The 18,996-nt window shown below is 40.3% G+C and overlaps 1 protein-coding gene across 2 annotated transcripts; it reads left to right on the top strand.

Moving 5' to 3' along the window:
• The first annotated feature begins 11,714 nt into the window (after positions 1 to 11,714).
• On the top strand, positions 11,715 to 18,304 carry LOC116051272 (opsin-5-like). 2 transcript variants are annotated; one of them, XM_031301560.2, is made up of 7 exons: positions 11,740 to 11,985; positions 12,959 to 13,013; positions 13,960 to 14,165; positions 16,060 to 16,159; positions 17,154 to 17,258; positions 17,341 to 17,564; positions 17,732 to 18,304. In XM_031301560.2, exons 2-7 carry the CDS (start codon positions 12,974 to 12,976, stop codon positions 18,185 to 18,187), a joined length of 1,131 nt encoding a protein of 376 aa, XP_031157420.1. In that variant the 5' UTR covers positions 11,740 to 11,985; positions 12,959 to 12,973; the 3' UTR covers positions 18,188 to 18,304. The 2 variants fall into 2 exon arrangements, with proteins under 2 accessions (XP_031157411.1, XP_031157420.1); XM_031301551.2 differs by lacking the exon at positions 12,959 to 13,013 and having other exon boundaries at positions 11,715 to 11,985.
• Positions 18,305 to 18,996: the final 692 nt, after the last annotated feature.

The raw sequence follows: 18,996 nt of genomic DNA, 5'->3' as shown, positions 1-18,996 counted from the left end.
GAGGACAGGAGTGATGATTTGGCTCCACCTCTGACCCCGGTCAGGTTCACTGTGCAGCAATTAGACAACCAGCCCATTCTCATCTCACACTACTTGGTTAGTATGAACCCTGCCCTTAGAGTTTTAGAGATTAAAAACAACTACTATTTTAAAAAAGTGATCTTATGATGATCATATTATATATCATGTTATATTTAAGGTTAATATTCAGTATAGTCACCTGACAAATGTCTTTAATCAACAATGATGGTGAACTTAAGCTGCACTTTTGGTGAACTCACGCATGACAGTGCTAAGAGTCCTTAATCAGGTCAGGTCAGTCATAGCCTTGTTCGAATTTCACTCCCTATTTTCTATTAGTGCACTACATTTATGGTCCACCATTTTATTTTAGTTTCAACATTTTGAGTGTGTAAATATATCCACCAAATAATGCCCTCAAAAGTTCCACAATGTGCTGAAAAGTAGTAGAAAGTAGTGTCCATGGCATGTACACTACTTTCTGCTTAGACCCTTACGATGCAATGTGACTCTACAGCTGTCAATGATGACCATAATGATGATAAGTAGCCTACTGCTCAATAGGTTAAATTGTTGAGTGCCCACTATATAGGGAGTAGTAAATTAGTGAACAAGGGGGTGATTATGGTGCCACAGCCATAAACTACACTTACTCTACAGTCATGCTAGCAGCTCTGTCAGGCTGAACTTTAGCACAGTGGTGCCTTAAGCTAAATGCTAACATAAGCATGCTAACATGCTCACAATGGCAATGCCAACACGCTTAGCATGCATGTTTAGCAGGTATAATATTTACCATCTTCAACATCTTAGTTTAGCTTGTCAGCATGCTAACATTTGCTAATTAGCACAAACCACACAAGTACACAAGTACAGCTGAGGCTGATGTGAATGTTGTTATTTTTGACTATTGGAAAAAAGGGGACTGGGTATACAAAGATACTATAATAAATAGCTGTGGATGCCGTGAGGGGTCCATAGAGAATGCCTATGTACAGGGTCCAGAATTTTGAGCAAAGATGAAAGCAATTAAATGTAGGCCTTTTGAATATGATTTGCTCTGGCAGGTATTGAGAGAGTTAAGCAAAACACACATTCCTGAATTGGCATTAGCAATAAAACAGGACTGAAGCAGTTTGCAGAGTAACATATTTGCAGATCAGAGCATGTTGGCATTTATACTGTAAATCAGTGATCTAAAATAAAACATAGAAAGCAAGGTTATTCATAAATATGAAATGTGACGTGTAATACGACTTCAGTCCACATCAACATAACCAAAGAGCAAAAGAAATGTCTCTTTAGAAGCTCAAACTTTTCACATTGTACATTCCCTCATCATAGAAGTGCGTCATGTAATCACCAGTAGATGTCATGTGTGCCTTTTCATCATGATTCATTCAACATACTGTATTTTTAAGCATTAAAATGGAAAATTAGTGTCCATTTGTGCTGGACATCAAAATATATCAAAGACGTCCTGGTGAAAGAGCCCACGGAGAGGTTTAGTTTCATCAGGATGTTTTAAAGCAGACTGTCTTGGCCACACGCCCAGGAACAGGCCTGAAGCTCTTTCATCTCTGTGCCCGTCAGCATCTCACAGCGTCTCACAGCACTGCAGGCATTTTGTGGTATTGTGTCACTTTGGCCCTGTTCACACCTGGCATTAACATGCGTCCTGGGTGATCTGACCATCACAAGTGGACAGCTCTAAGTACAAGACACATTGAGCATGCATTGAGATCTGACCGCTCAGACCACACTCAGAGGTGATCTGGGCCGCATATGGCCCCACATTCTTTTAGTAGTGTGTATGCAAATGTGTCCTGGGCCACATTGAAGCATGAGTACGTACTCATTCACATGCCACCAAAGGCGTCATATTAAAGTGCTTCAACTGGCCAAACAACAACCAAAATGGATACTGGTGGGTGGAGTACACACAAAACACTCTGTCTACTTCCATTTGGGCCAAAGAGTCAGTACAACGGAAACTGGAAGATTGTTATCGCAACCAGGACATTGAAATTTGCCTGGAATACACCCAGTCTGTATTGTTTTGATTTCTTTTTTTTCTTCTTTTAATTTCCGGCAGACTAGGCACTGGATGTGCTTTGCTGCCTCCCGCCGGTTAAAAACAACTACGCCTTTGGTCTTGGACGGAAATAATGTATGTGTTTATTTGCATATAGAGCAGGGAAGTGAGATCCAATCACAAGTCGTCACTCATGTGCAAGTGTGAACTGAGCCTTTGTGACTATGTAGGGTAACGTGATTTGAATAAGAATATTCCCCATTTTCATGCAAACATATTTATATTTGCTTTGTGGAATGAACTCTTCAGTTTGTATTACCAGGAATAGCTGCCATGATAGAAAATATCCCTGCTGGATCAGGCTCTGTGCGTGAGCCTGGGTCTTGAAACTAGACATGTTGTCAAGGAGGAGCAGACCTTGACCTCTGTCACATGAGCTGTAAAACAGAGGCCTCCTTATCCACAGCATCAGACCATGATGTGTCTGCTGGGGGATGGGGTCCCTCTGAGATGTTGTTTTGAAAATCTATCACATCATCTTTCACAGTGATTCAGGATTTAACTGTGGGGCACAGTAAACATAGACTGAGTTAAAAAGCAAACTCAACTTTACACATACAGTATAGTATGTCACTGAGGATAAATGTATAAGGGCTGAATCACAGATAAAGCTGGATCTGGAAACTACTTTTTAACTGATGCTATTTTGACTACTTCATGTGGTACTGGAAGAAAACCTCAGCTAGTAAGTGACTGCAGTGATTATCATTATCATGTTTTAGTTGGGGGTTTTGATATATCATAGGGTAGCGCAGCACCAAGGGTTATAAAGTTGAATGTGCACTACTGCAGCAACCTGTGGAAATCACTGTATAATTAAAGTAAAGTGTGAATTAACCTCTGCAATGTGCCCAGTGGCACTACTGATAACTGGCATCATATTGCATAGTCACTCAAGCCTGGCAGTCATAGAGCTTGTTACCACAGTGAGAGGTGTATTTAAAAATCTTGAGAGAGCATTAATAAGCATTACAGAAGAGCACTTTTGTCACACATGGCAGTTTTCTGTGATTATGAGGATATTCAGAGCATTGAACAACAATTTGACTATGCGTCACTCGGTGAACCTACAGAGAATCATCACCTGAATCTGCAGCTCCACTCTGAGCTTTATAATGAATTTTAGCTCATTGTTTAGCTGTCCGGTCCGTAACTTACTGTTTTGGTTCACTCTAACTGCTCTCATAGCGTTGGGCTGCAGCAGGCAGTTTTTTATAGAGAAAAAGCTCTAAAAACACTGTACACTACCTGCTCAGCATCAAAGGGCACACAGACACAGTTAGCAACTAGCTGGTGAACATAGTGAAACATTTAGCAGCTAAAGAGCCAGATATTTCTCTAGGAGTTGGTAGAGACCAAAAACAGAGCTGAAAAAGGGTGAATATTGGACTTACATTAACCAGGTGGCTAGAAACCCGACTCCAAATAAATGATAATGTTGCTAAGTGACTGCTGGATGTGTGAATAAGCAACCGTTTACTTACAAGTTTGCCATAACAACTTAAACTTTTTGTTTTACTTTTATGAACATATTGTTGACAATTGCATATAACATTTTGTTTTCACAAATTTTTGATCTAAATGTGAGGAAAGTGAGCTAAGTAATCAAAATATATCAACTATAAAATTGTATCAGATTTTTACATTTACAGTTACTAACCGTGATCAGATTAATAACTGGGCTGATGTAATACCCATTATTTATGGGACATATGCCACTGGAATCCTGAAAGGATGAGGTAATTGATTCTATCCTTCCTCCTTCTCCTTTCATCACTCAGATTTATGACGGCTCAGATTTTTATGTGGTGTTACTTTCCTGATTAATGAGACAGGTAAATCAGGACTGGGATTCAAACCAGATTGTGAGAACTGGTTAGACAGATTTTAATTGAGACAAGGGAGATCAATCAGAGTACTTGATCTGTTGGCTCATCTGTTCTATCAGCATCAGACACTGTTAACGTACAATACCACGTGGCTGGCATTTTGAGTGGAAGCCCAGATCTTGCCAGGTGTTCTACAGCTGGGTGTTGAATGCTCAAGTGAGTCACTATACAAACCGTCTGGTATGTTGTCCAGGTGGTCATGGAAGCGCTTCCTTTCAAGTAAGACCAGGCTCCGGAAGATTTTCCTTCACATATGGAAATGAACTATAGAGAAAAAGGCTGAAAAGACGAACTTGTTTCCGTACATTCACCATTACATGTGCATTTATCCATCTTTGTACCACATGCATGCACATTTATTACCTGTTCCCTGTGCACCTCACCTGTACATATTTATCATGTAAATGTACATCATGTGTATATGTTGTGTATCATAGATTATTTTGAATTTAGATTAGGCTTAATATGTCCTTTGGTTGTGATTGTTTTTCTAGTGTCTATCGCTGTCACTGTAATGATCTATTTTCTCCACTGGGATCAGTGGACCTTTGTGTGATCAATAAACAGATATCAAAATGTATTCGGTTTTCCATGACGACGTATGTTCTCATGTGCTTCTAGACATGTAAGTCGGGTAGACTTAACACTTTAAAAGAATAGTTTGATACAAATGTGCTTATTCACTTTCTTGCTGAGAGTTAGATGAAGTCAATCTTCTCATCTAACTCTTAGCAAGAAAGTGAATGAGCATATTTCCCAAAATATTAAACTATTCCCTAAATTACATGTAGTTATGTGTTTGAATAATAACTGTGTATTCAAAGCCTGCTGGCAATACTCCAGTCCTCTGTGACCCTAATTGTGAATAAGCACAATGTGTAAATGAACAGACTTTCTAAAAGCATGAATAGGGTGATTCAGTTGGTTTGGTGCATTCACATTTCTATAATGTTCTTTTGATAACCAGAGGCTTTAAAGGGGCCTTGAAGGGGCCACATTCACCCAGCGGTCAGCAGGTCAGTTTGAAAATTGTTGTGTTCCTTCTTAATTAGGCTCAAACAGGCATGTGTCACGGGTCATCCGAGTGTCATCTTCAGAGATGAGTTTTTGCTGAGGGAGAGGATAATGGTGCAACCCACTAACCTCCTATCACACCGAGGTCAACTCAGCAACCCTGATGGGGCGTCCGGACTGCTGAGAACATCCAAGTTGTTAACAGGGTCACGCTTTTTTAAGGAGATTTGAAATGCTTGTTTGATGTGACTTTGATCTTGACTGACAGTTTCAAGACTGTTTACTCCTGCCATTGACAGAGGAGCTCATGTGTTGCAACACATCAGGTTGGGGGACAGGTGGGCTCCATAGAGATCTGCAGTGTAATAGCTTGTCAGTTTGTCAGGCTCACGCAGCTGTAGCTCCTCAGTGCAGCTATGGGTCACTAGTCTCGCATTGCCAGACCTATACCTTCAAAGCACTGGGGAGGAGGGTCTGGCTAGTCCACACAGCATTCCGGGATGGGAGAAAAACATGCTCTGGTTTATTGGCATTTCTTTAAACCAATCACAATCGCCTTAGCACTGGACGCAATAACGGTGCCTCTGCAAAATAGCCTCGGGAAGGAACTTGTTTTGGTGGAACATGGACAGATAGTCTAGCTAGCTGTCTGGATTTACCCTGCAGAGATCTGAGAAGCAGTTAACCATAGTCCTCATAAATCGACTGAAGTTTAGAATGCCAACACAAATAATGCAGAAGGTGAGGGACATCCGGCCGAAAATGAGGGACATCCATCGGATCTTCCGGCGGCACCGGAGCAATCCCCTAAATGAATCGTCATGGATATAGACTATAGGTCACTAATCTTCTCAACTTTAAATGGTACGTGTCCATATACGCATTGTTTTCATGGATGGATCGCCCCGCTTCCCAGCATTGCACGCTAGTGGGCTTGCCATCAGTTTCTCTTCAATGACCACTGACAAGCAAAGAAAACAGTCTACACCCTCCTAAAACCACGATGGCAGCAGCTGATTGGACGAACGCCGTGGGTCTGGCTGCTCCGGGATTTCAAAACTGACCATAATTGCGGCTCGTTCGGAATACGATCTCTTATTTTACGAAAATAGTTAACCAAAACATGTTTCTGAAAACATTTTAACTGAGAAATAGTCCATGCAATTGCTGAATCTGTCTTTATTTCAGATCGACAAAGGTCAGTTTAAAAGATTTTCCTTAGCTTTTGAGAGTTGTTGAGCCGAGCCGCTCCTCATTTGCATAAAGTTGGCTGGATTAAACTTGCAAACTTGCAACTATGCAAATAAAACTCGACGCCCCGCTTCTCCAAAGTCCCCACGATGCTACCAGATTGTGTGACAATGGACACACACTAGAGTTTAGATTCTCTGCCCGAGCCCAAACCCGAACTTGACCCGACCTGACCCTCGGGCCGGGTCGGCCGATATTTCCCGCCACTATCCTCGGGCCGGGCCCTTGATCAAGCATTTGTGTTTTTTAATCATTACTTTATTAGCTTAATTGGGTGGGGAGAAAGCTATGCCATATGCGCAATGTCTCCTCCACTTGCACGCATCACACCGGGCCTGCTGTGCTGTATTGTGTAGCTTAAGTGCAACATGGAGCTTGAAGATGTAAATAAAAAAATAAAAACAGGAGAATTAACTTTGAGCAAGTTTGGAGGAAAGTCGGAGGTATGGAACCATTTTAAACAAGTCGTAGGCAGTGACAACATACAGTATGTGTTGGCTTTGTCGAGTGCATTAAGTGTGGCACGCTGCCTGCCTATGACAGCAAAAAAACGGGGACTTCGACAATGAACAGACACATGAAGCAGGCTTGCCATGGCAGGAAATATGATAGTCAGCCTTCAATGTCCTCTTTTGTTACTTCTCCAAGCATTACCCTTCTAAACAGATTTCTGCAGTTCAAACAACTCGGAATTGTAGTTGAGAACGTCAGTTATAACGGCCCACGTATTAAAAATTGTCGGGTTTAAATCGGGCTCGGGCTGATAATTACAGTTAATGTGTCGGACTGGGCCGGGATCGGACACAACGTGCACAGGCTTGGGTAGGGTCGGGCTTGATTTTTTGGGCCCGATCTAAGCTTTAACACACACCATGAGAAGGTCAGAGGAGAGTCCAGTGTCTGAGCACAAACCTTTTACTCACACCAAGGAAGCTGATACAAAGAGCTCTCTCCAGTGTGCCAAGCAGCTTTCTGTCTGTCTGTCTGTCTGTCTGTCTGTCTGTCAGACATCAAAACAGTTGGCCAGGCAGAAAGGGTGTCAATTAAAGATCCTTCTTTCTATCTCTGAAGGTATGAGTGTGTGCTTTAGTTTTCCTTTGGAAAAGACATTCTGTATCAAATTGTTTCCATATCCCAACAGGAAGTAGAGTTTCGTCTGTGGATTTACATTTCCGCATTTATATTTTGGCAAAATATCCCTTCGTGTCAAAACTGATGTGCAGACCCCTTCGGGAATGGCGTGTATTCAACCCTCAATAAGACCTACTTACATAACTTACCTGCTTAAACAAACAGACTCTGGAGGAGAAATTGCAAAGTGGATGCAGTGCCCAAATAAATGTTTGCATGTGGGTTAGAGCCAAAGATCTTGAGCCACAAAACCAATCCACATCGCTCACTGGGCTCGACACAGAGCCTGTGTTCACTAATTTGCTTTTAAACGCATACTAAACCATTAATCTATTATTTTCCTATTGGGTTTATTATGGCATATTATGCAAAAAGCATGTGAGATAACAGTGCAGCCACTTTCTCCTGAATTTAATAGTTGCAGATAAAACCAATAATACAAAGTGTTCTTTTCCTGTGTTAAAGTTGTAGACAGCAAAACAAAAGCTTTTGTAACACCATGCACTTGTTTTCAAGTAATTATATTTTAAGCAGTAACCTCTGCTGCTGCAGGCTTGCCTTGTCAGGGCAGAGACCTGTTTTGGTGCAGGGGGTAAAAGGAAACACAGTCCAGTCTTTGTACTTGTGGTAAAGTCACTGCATGAACTGTGCGCTTCACTGAGGGATTTCATAAACTTTTGACTTACGAGTAGCATTTCAAGAATCTCAGAGCTGTACCATGAATCTCCGGAGTGGGTTTATCACACTGTCCAGATTTACCTTACATATAAAATATAATATCCATATCATCCAAATTATATCCACTGACTTAATAATTCAAAGGAATTTAGACTTTCCTGTGGACTTTGTATGCGCAACATCATACATGTGTTGTAATAATGCATCATCAAGCTTACACAGTGACGAGTTGGCGAGTTGTAAAATAACAACAAATGGGCCCACTTCTGAGAACCAATATTACTCCGAAGAGATTCAAACCCTTTGAGAAGAAGGTGTGAACATGCTGTGGGCAGGCAGAAGTGGTTTATAGGATTTTGTTACTGGACCTATGCCATCTTCACCTGTGAGCCAGCTGGACGTTGCTTTAAATTAGTCATCCTGTTTCTGAAAATAAGCTGCTTTTTATTAATTGTTTTATTTTTATTTTTACATCAAAACTCATCTAGAGCAGATTTGAGATCCTTATGTTAAGAAGTAACAAGTCCACAAGCCTCTATAGAGGCAGGAAAAAAAGGCCAGATTTGGACAGACTTTCATTTGACAACTGGAGGCCATGTTGGCCAAAATATTGTGTCTTTAAATAACTGTGAACTAAAAGGAAGTATAGAAATGTTTTACTGCTGTAAAGGACATACTTAACCAATATCATGCACAGATTGACCCAAAAAATGACAGGCAAGCCATTTACTTCCATACTGTGTGGAGCCTTCATACAAGCAGTCCCTGTGTGTCTCGTTCAGTGACAGGGGGAGAGCAAGTGTGTGGACCTTTTTAAGCAGATCCTGTATTGGTCTCTTGACCTGGTGTAGCCTGTGTCCTCTGTGAAGAGAGGCTTTGTTGCCCTCAGACAGCTCGTAGCCTTTAACACACACCTTCATAATAGTATCTGTGTCTGTGATTTTCCATTTGGAAACGTATGAGCTTTTAACTTCACATCCCAGGCTTCGCTCCACACACAGAGGGAAAGAGAGAGAGAGTAATCATCATAAGCCTAATGATACAGTGGCCCACTGTGGCTGCACTGTAATCGCCAAGCTTCACACACACACACACACACACACACACACACACACACAAGCATGCACGCACGCATGCACGCATACACACACACACACACACACACACACACACACACACACACACACACACACACACACACACACACACATGCCAAATCAGTTAAGCAAATCTTGATGTCTTCCTGTAACATGCTAACACCTGAGCATTGTACAGTGTACAGTACGTGTCACTGCTTTTTGCTTAACTTTGCAAACCTGATATGTAAAATGTTTAAAGATGGATGTTTGCCAAAAAACAGAGCATAAATGTCTGGATGACTATGGACTGATTGCTAGATCCTGCCTTAAAACAATTGTTATGTTTGCTGTTGAAGGGCACAGATTTCTTGCTGCTGAGTGCATGTTCCTCTTTGGCCTTTGACCTGTTAGCTTAGCAACAGTGTAATCTCAGTAGCAGCTGTCTTCAACACTGACGGCACGAGAAGCACTGCACGCTTGCTGCCAGACAGTCTAATCTCCTCACTTTCCAAGTAAGAGAATGGCAATCTAAACAACTGTAGGTGTGAAGATCATTGTTCAATTACATTAACATACTTTACTTGCAGTAAAGTCTAGCACCTCAACATCTGGCACTGTGAGTAGTGCCATGAGGTTTCTGCACGATGCCTCCCAGAACCATTATCACATTATCCACTTTAACCAGAAGACTCATACCACAGAGGCATCAGAAAACCCCCCTCTCTCAGGGCTGCATACACAGGGATCACTGCAGAGCTGAAGCTTGTGTCGTGTGGCGTCTCTGGGTGAAGGTGGGGGTGAGCAATGACTGGGTTCAGTGTTTGCTGCTGGACGGGTGACAGTTGGGGTCAGAGGTTCACTTTCCCCTCAGCTCCATCACTCTCTCTGGACTGGCTTTCAGAGGCTCAAAGAAAAGGTTTGATGAGGAGGACTCGGAAGCATCGAGGCATCTGGCAGCAGCAGCAGCAGCAGCTGCCCTTCCCTCCACATCCTGAGGGCCAGCAGAGCTGCTCTGTGGCGGCCAGAGGAGGGAAACAAGGTGCACACTGTGATCTAAACACAGACCGAGGGGAGCGGTTCAGGTTACCCACTTCGGTAGGTGTGTTGCCACAGAGAAGCTCACTGTGAAGAGGAGAAGGCTGGAGGAGGGGAGATGTAGTGCAATTGTAAGTTTACACACAACAAAAGGTTTTTAATCAATAAAACCTGACCAGCATTTGTTAGTGAAATCTACAAACTCTCTTCTAATAGATACTTGTTTCTGACTGTAATACTGTAAATCATATGGAAGGCTTTCAGATGCTCTCACACTGACATCAGAGCACAGTGAATATGTCAGCACGCACAGTTCACACTGACTTCATTATACTTCAAATATATAATATACTTCTGTCCTCAGTGTACATTTAGATGAATGTGCTCTACATTTTAGCTACATGCAGTCACACTGGCAGGTCTAAAGTTATCACCTGCATGACCCTTTTCTAAATGGAAGTGATTAGTGAAAACTAGAACATGTCTCTGGAGAGGAGGTGCCAGTTTGTAATCATTGGTGCAGGACTCTTGCGCAAAGTATAAAGGGATTTTTTTAATATTTAGGATGACGTAAATTGTTGCCAGACTGAACAACTTGTTCACCAATGCTGTTACACACTGCCTCCAGACAATATAAAGTGACAAGATGTTTACCCATGTAGGTCTGTAGGGTCTTTGAACATACAATTTATGAATATTTCTTAAATTAAATTGTTAAGAATATTTGTGGGATTTGGAATAGACATTTTGGGATACACGCTTCTAGGATTTCTTGCAAAGTTAGCTGAGAAGATCGATACATATCTATACTGTAACTATGAAGCTGTTTCCAGTCTTTGTGCTAAGCTAAGCTAAGCTAACTGGCTGCTGGCTTTAGCTTCATATTAACATATCAAGTAATTTTTAGAAACCCTAATATTTCAAAACTTAACAATAATTATAATAAGCTGAGCTAAATTTGGACATTTCATAAACTCCTCAATGGGTACTTAGAAGTAAATGATTTAGTTTGAAAGATAGTTTGTTTTTTGTTTATTTAACATCCTGAGAATGTTACAAATGGATTTGGCGGAACGTTGGACATACTGTATAACTTTAATCCTTATTCTGTATTGATGTCTTGACGGAAAAGTTCAACATCCAAGTTTCGAGTTGGCTATTCAACACAATTGCATTCACATAAAATATTCTTGGAAAACAGCAGCAGGAAAATAAACGATTAACAAATATCAGCAATTGCATAGGAGGCAGTTTGTAATTTATTAAAAAAGTTCAGCATTGGTAGGTTTGGTCTCTGCTGAGGACCTTAAGGAGTCTTTGTGTGAGATGATTCTCTAAGGACTTTAACTAATTTAAGCTAAATGAAGTCCCACCAGAGATAATTTCCATTAGCGGTCCATAGCTGACTAGACATTTCCCTGTTGGCTTGGATTTCCACCCAAAATCTTTATCTGCTTAGTTTCTAAGGAATAGATAGGATTACAGGTGCAATCATTTGGACAGTGAGTGGTGAGGTATTAGTGATTGCGTCTAAGCTGGATTTAAAACGACTGACTGGTCATTCCTTCGGGTGAAACACAGTTGAAAGCAAGGGAGAGCAGAGCTACTGTACAGGACAGCAAGGATTCATGCCTTGGCATCGAAACTCAGGCCATGGAAATAACATTGAAGGGTTTTCCTATAAAGGTCGTAAATATTCCATGGAGGAATAATAACCTCAGTACTCTGCATACAGACCCCCCTCTGTCCGAACAAGGAGAGACCATCATTGGAGTCTATCTGATAGTGTTGGGTAAGTCAACCATTATACTGGAATATAATATAGCTTGAAATGTAAGGTTGCAGCGTTTGATTCATGAAGAATGCCCATGTCAAAAATATGAATCATTGTGCATTATACTACTGAAACATACCCTAGATTAATGTATATGAAAGGGCATATATAAACTACTGACAAAATGCTTAAAATATTTTCTTTTAGTTTCAAACTTGTTTTGACTACCATAACTATGTAGCACTAACTGTAGCACAAAAAATACACCCTCTCAAAAATAGTTTTGTCCTTTAAATCCCTCAGGACGAACACTAGCAAGAAAAAGTTACACATTATTAAGGAGTCAATGACAAAAACAACTGTTGTTCCCCATGGTTCCAAAGGCCAGTGCACCGCCAACAGACAGTTTGGTCTGTGTCAGTGACACTGTTTGTCTGTTGGTCCACGTCAACTAATGCAGCCGAGGGATTTGTGTAACACAGACTGAGTTATAAAAAGACAAGGGATTCTCTTGGATTTTCGACCTGGCCAAGAAAAGCGTAGACGTGCAAGACAACAATAAATTATTATTACATTTTATTTAGTAGTTTAGCAGCTAACACAATGATAGATGTCAGGAACTAGGAACGATGCAATACAACATAATATAACACTCTACTTAACTCTACTCTACTATGCCCCACTCTATTGACTCTACTTTGCTATATTTTTCACTCTACTATATTCTAATCTACCCTATACTCTATGGCAGTATCCTATACTAAACAACACTATACTACACTGCAATATACACCACTATACCATACAACACTACTATACTATATATACTACACTACACTATACTATACAACTATATACGACACTGTAATATACTATACTATACTATACTATACAGAATGAATAAATGAATGAAATTTGATTGTGTCATGCATACTGTATAACTATGTTGTGCTGATCCTGGTACCCTGCCAATGCCTCCATGAATTGACAGAATGGGAGCAAATCTATGAACCTGCAGCAAACATCGTATAGCTCTACTCTGTATGGTTTGTACAATTTTAGAGTCTTTCAAGCACCATATCCCAACAGCACAGTTCACTATACCCTACAATACTCTACACGCTCTACTATGTTCTGTTCTGCTCTTCTCTACTCTACTCTACTCTACTTTACTATACAATGGAATTATGTGGTCCACATTTGTATATTATACTATACAACACTACTACTACTGTATAAACACGTCTCTGCTCAACTATACTAAACTTTAAAAAGACGTGGTTACAATTCCAGGTGCTACAATCTACTGTATTACTATACTATTTTGCATTATACTATACTATGCTATAATATAATATGATAACACTTTTCGACGCTATTGTACTAAACTTCAGATAAATCAGATTAGTGATGTTTGTACACTATATATACTATACAAATCTATTACTATACTATACAATTCTCTACTCTGTTGTATTTTACTTTACTATACAATACTCCCAATCCCAATACCCCAATCTGCTACTATACTATACTGTACTCTACACTATAATCTGTTCTACTTTTCTCTACTCTATTTTATTTAACTATACTATAAAATTATGTGATCCACATTTGTATACTCTACTTTGAAATACAATACAATTATCTACATAAATCTACTCAATTTTACTATACTACACCATACTATACTATACCATGGTCTACTCTACTATACTCTACTATACCATACCATACTATACTACACTATACTATAGAGTATACCATTCCATACCATACTCTACCATACTATTCTATACTATACCATACCACACCATACCATACCATACTATACATACTATACTTTACGATACTATACTATACTATACTTTACCATGCCATACCATACTATACATACTATACTATACCATACTATACTATACTATACTATACCAAACAGTATGTGGGTGACTAAATATTCACTGAATACGCTGTATGTTTGTCTCTCTGTAGGATGGCTGTCCTGGTTTGGAAATAGTTTAGTGATGTTTGTCCTGTACAGACAGCGGGCCTCGCTTCAGTCAACAGATTTCCTCACTTTAAATCTTGCCATCTCTGATGCCGGCATCTCCATATTCGGCTACTCCAGAGGGATCCTAGAAATATTCAATATCTTCAAGGATGATAGGTATTTGATCACTTCCATCTGGACATGCCAGGTAAAAGCCACACCAAGAAAATACTTGATTTAAAAGACTTCAATTTAAAAGAGTCACTTATTACGTTATTACGTAATACTATAATATTCTATATGTATTTTCCATCAAATCTTACTGTATATTGTGGTGCACTTTGCAGCATTAACAATTAGTCAAATCCCAGGAACGTTGATTTGAAATGGTCTGAGAGTGATGACTGTGCAGAGTTGCAAGAAACTCATACATCTGCTCTCTTGGGCCAATCCCAATTAATGAAGCACATTAAAGGAATCTGTGTGTGTGTGTGTGTGTGTGTGTGTGTGTGTGTGTGTGTGTGTGTGTGTGTGTGTGTGTGTGTGAGTGTGTGTGTGTGTGTGTGTGTGTGTGTGTGTGTGTGTGTGTATGTGTGTGTGTGTGTGTGTGTGTGTGTGTGTGCGTGTGCAAGGGATTATGCTAGTAGCCATGTGGGCTGGAGGTTAAATCTGTAATAAGATTACCACTGTGGAGGCCTTTAAATGGAGGAAACTCTTCAACCAGCGTGGCACCTGTCAACAACCAAACGGGAAGCAAATAAGAGACATGATTGCATGATTTAATCTTGTGTTTTTATGTTGCTGAATTTTGAAATGTAATCTGTATTAAATAAACAGATGAGATGTTGTGTGTAATTTTGAAGACTTTATGTTTTCCTTCCACAGCCTCATCTTGAAATGAAATGGTTGTCATACTTTAGCTTGGAATTCATCCAGGGTATTTTTCTTGCTCAAGGCTAGCTGTGGTGGAAACCGTGATATCCGCAAGTGAACGAAAACAAGCTGGTGTAACTAGAACACTTTCAGTCTCAGAACTGTAAACCCCAAAATCTGAATGAGAGAGATATTGTAAATTGCAGTCTGCTGCTCTTAAGCTTCAGTACAGCCACTGAGATGATCTCTCAAGCGTCCAATCTCAGGTTTTCAGTCGAAGAAGAAATATTAGGATAGCAGCAGTACGCCCCTCTCATTTCACCTTCCCCTGGGAGAGGTGGGCTCATGTAGGGAGTGTCAGAAATAAATGAGGGGCAAGTAAGAGGTGACAGAAATAGAGGAGGGAAGGAACAGGAAGGTGAAGGAGACAGGCATGTGAGAAGCATTAGCAGATTACTGCATGAAGCATGATGGGACATGACCTGTTGCAAGCTGAGCCAGATCCCTGTGTTTTAAACCCTATGGGACAGGACATATGATAGAGTCTGGGACCCTTTGATGTTGCAAAGGGGAATACAGAGAAAGGATTGACAAAGCAGTGTACAAGGTGTATAAAAGGTACTCTGATTTTAAGTCATTACTTTTATACTTGTTCTGTGATCCAAATTTCACAACATCTTTTCTTTTGAACCCAGGTAGAGTCAGAGGTAAAACACTATGAACAGTGAGATGATCTGCAATGATTAAATCACATAATTTCAGGAAAGCCATCGTCCTAATGTCCTTGTCCTAAATTCTTATAAAAAAATAAATAGAAAATGCTCTGGTCCAGACGTTCAGTCCAGTGATCTGTCAAATGTGAGGGTGTAAAAACGTGATGACTGACAGTAATGGGATTAGGATTAAGGAAGATCAGAGCCCTTAATTGATCTGTGTCACCTGGAAATGGCACAGTAGGGAGCTGGGTTTTGCACAGTTGGAGCCAGACTGAAACACAGTCGCATAATACCTTTTAAGGAGAGCTGTGATTAAAAGATCATCTTCCCAAACAATGGACGTAATGCTAAAAAAGATCCATGGTCTAATGCATTTGGCAGTCATTGAACTTTTTCTCCACCAGATTTTTGTGGAAATCAAGGAAAATGTAATAACAGCTATAATATAAACAAAGACATTATAAAGATGTGATGTCATGATTCACCAACCACTTTCTCTGTAATGTCTTCCAGGTAGATGGCTTCCTCACCTTGCTCTTTGGCCTTGCAAGCATCAACACCTTGACTGTTATCAGCATCACCAGATACATCAAGGGATGCCACCCAAACAAAGGTCAGATCAAACTTTCCTGAAATTCAAATTATAGGACATAAAGAAAGTTTCAGACCAGCGTCTCTGCCCGCCTCACATTTCAGCAGTTCTTATCTGACAGAGAAGTGTGTTTTTCAGTGCTAATGAAACCTTATTACCGACTTTAGCTGTAGAAATTACTACCACTTCTCTCCAGCAATTTCATTTACATTTCGCCAACGTGTCTTTAAGTTAACTTGAGGTGATCTATTTTCGGGTGCAACTGATGCCGAAGAATGTCTTAATTATATAGAAATTAGGTTGAGCAACTGTTGTCAGCATGGCATAAACGATTTTACTGTGTTTGTGGCTGTAAAACACAAACTATAGAAACTATGTGTGGTTTTCTTTTTACATTGGTGGTTGTGCTATGAACATTGGTAAGATATCAAATGTATTATGTGCCAGAGTACAGCTGCATCTACTGCAACGGCAACAGATATTTATGTAAATCATACAGTCATACAAATGCAAGAGGATTGTATGTCCACTTAAAAGGAATTTAGGCCAGGTAAACTTGAGTAGGTATCCAAGCAACAACATAAAGTAATTCAGCCTAACAAAGCTAAGTAACCCATAGCAACAAAGGCGCTGTATGTTACCAATCCTCTTTCATAAACTGTACTGCTTTTCTCGTGTGGTTTATTGACACAAGATACATGAGCGCTGCTCAGAAGTTGATTTTCTTTCTTCTCCTGAATACAAAGCAATGTGTACTTTGTCAACAGAGGTTCTTTTCAGTCGCAGATGTTTGCAAAGGCCGTTCTTATAAGAAAAGGCATCATTGTTCAATAAATGTCACAATCTTGACATTCATAACAAGTCAAGAATGTTGCATCTTTAAGTGCCTCTCACTTTTTTCTGTCGTGCATTCGCCAAGGTCATAACATTTAACCTTTTCAAACTACAAACTATCACACAATCTGTTCCATAACTTGGGAATATTATGTTGTAATCCTGCTGTGTGTTTCTGCAGCTTACTGTATCAGTATTAACACCATTGCCATATCGCTCATCTGCATTTGGACCGGAGCGATGTTTTGGTCTGTTGCTCCACTGCTGGGCTGGGGCAGCTACACAGGTCTGTTCTCACACAAAAGAAAGGCGTATACAACTTTTACATTAAAAGCCTTGATCTGACCTCTGTGTCTTCTGTTCCTTAGATCGAGGTTATGGCACCTGTGAGGTGGACTGGTCCAAAGCCAATTACTCCACCATCCACAAGTCGTACATCATCTCTATCCTCATCTTCTGCTTTTTCATCCCTGTGATGATCATGCTCTTCGCCTACGTCTCCATAATCAACACGGTGAAAAGCACTAACGCCATGTCAGCTGATGGTTTCATCACCACCCGTCAAAAGAGGGTGGAGAGAGGTGTCACAAGGGTAGGGAAAAAAAATTCAAGTTTATTTCTGAGGTTTTTATTAGAGAGACTTGATTGGAAAAGTAAAATGAGACTCTTTAAAGCTCTACTTAAAAGTGTCTTGTCTGCAATAAATCTCCTCTAACTATATTCACATCCTGACAATTGTTCCCTCATGTTTCTCTCTAGATTTCCATTGTAATCTGCACAGCTTTCATCATGGCCTGGTCCCCATATGCAGTGGTGTCTATGTGGTCAGCCTGGGGTTTCCATGTGCCAAGCACAACCAGCATCGTGACCCGTCTCTTTGCCAAGTCTGCCAGCTTCTACAACCCGCTCATCTACTTCGGCATGAGCTCCAAGTTTCGCAAGGACGTCTCTGTGCTGCTGCCGTGCACACAAGAGCGCAGGGATTTGGTGCGTCTGCAATACTTTCAAAACATCAAACCCAAAGCTGGGGGCGCGCCCCCACCTGCATCAATTCCTGTCCAGAAGCTGGAGGCAAAATATGCAGCATCCAATGCTGAAAGCGACTCAGGGGTCAACAGCCCATCTCAGACTCCTCCATTTAACCCACAGGGGGTTTTCCACATTGACCTGCCCTCACACATTGAAACATCACAGTACTGGTGTGACAGGCTCTGAAGACATTTTACTTGATTACAAGGGGAGATTAAGAGTATTTTTGTATTTTTTGGTCTTACCCGTGTTAATAAATAATGTATGTGTAACGAATGTTAATAAATTATTTTCTGAATCTCACGTTGCACTTGTTGAAATAAGAGTTTTAATTTACAATGACCATTTTTTTTTTTTTCTTTTTTTTTTTTTTTTTTTTTAGCGACCATTCAATCCAAATTAGTAAAAGCAGATTCAACAAAATTTTCTCGGAGTATCTCCAGCTGATGAGACATGTAGTCAGTAATGTAATGATACAGATGCACAACAACATCTGGAAACACTGGACTGTCCTCAGCTCAACTGTGATGGCACTAAATTCTGCTTTTGAAGGCACCCATGCCATTAGATCTACCATACATCCATCACCCCCTGATAAATGTCAGACTACATTTAGCCAAGTACCACCTGCCTATAGAAATATGTCATTTTTTACATCTCCATTCACTAAAGCATCATGTCAGGTGATGCAGCATGGCTCTATTTTTAGCAGAAAACTTTAAAACCTCTTCCACTGTTCCATGGGTGTGGTGATTTAGGACAACCTTTTTTCTACTGAAAAGCTTTCAAACTTGGCACTGTTGAACGAGAACTTAGCAACCCTGAAACAAAACCTTTCTAGCAACATCAATGGGCAATTATCTACTTGAGCCATGAAGGTTTAATGTTTAAAAAAAAAGTTCCCAAGGTGGATTCTGCATTTGTGCAAATACCATAATAACATGCACAATGAGCTCTTTTACAGCAGCCCTTAAGACCTTTAAATCAAAATGGCA

The sequence above is a fragment of the Sander lucioperca genome, chromosome 15 (genome assembly GCF_008315115.2).
Source record: "Sander lucioperca isolate FBNREF2018 chromosome 15, SLUC_FBN_1.2, whole genome shotgun sequence".
NCBI lineage: Eukaryota > Metazoa > Chordata > Actinopteri > Perciformes > Percidae > Sander > Sander lucioperca.
Note: the sequence above shows the minus strand (reverse complement) of the source record. Positions and strands in the feature narration are given on the sequence as shown.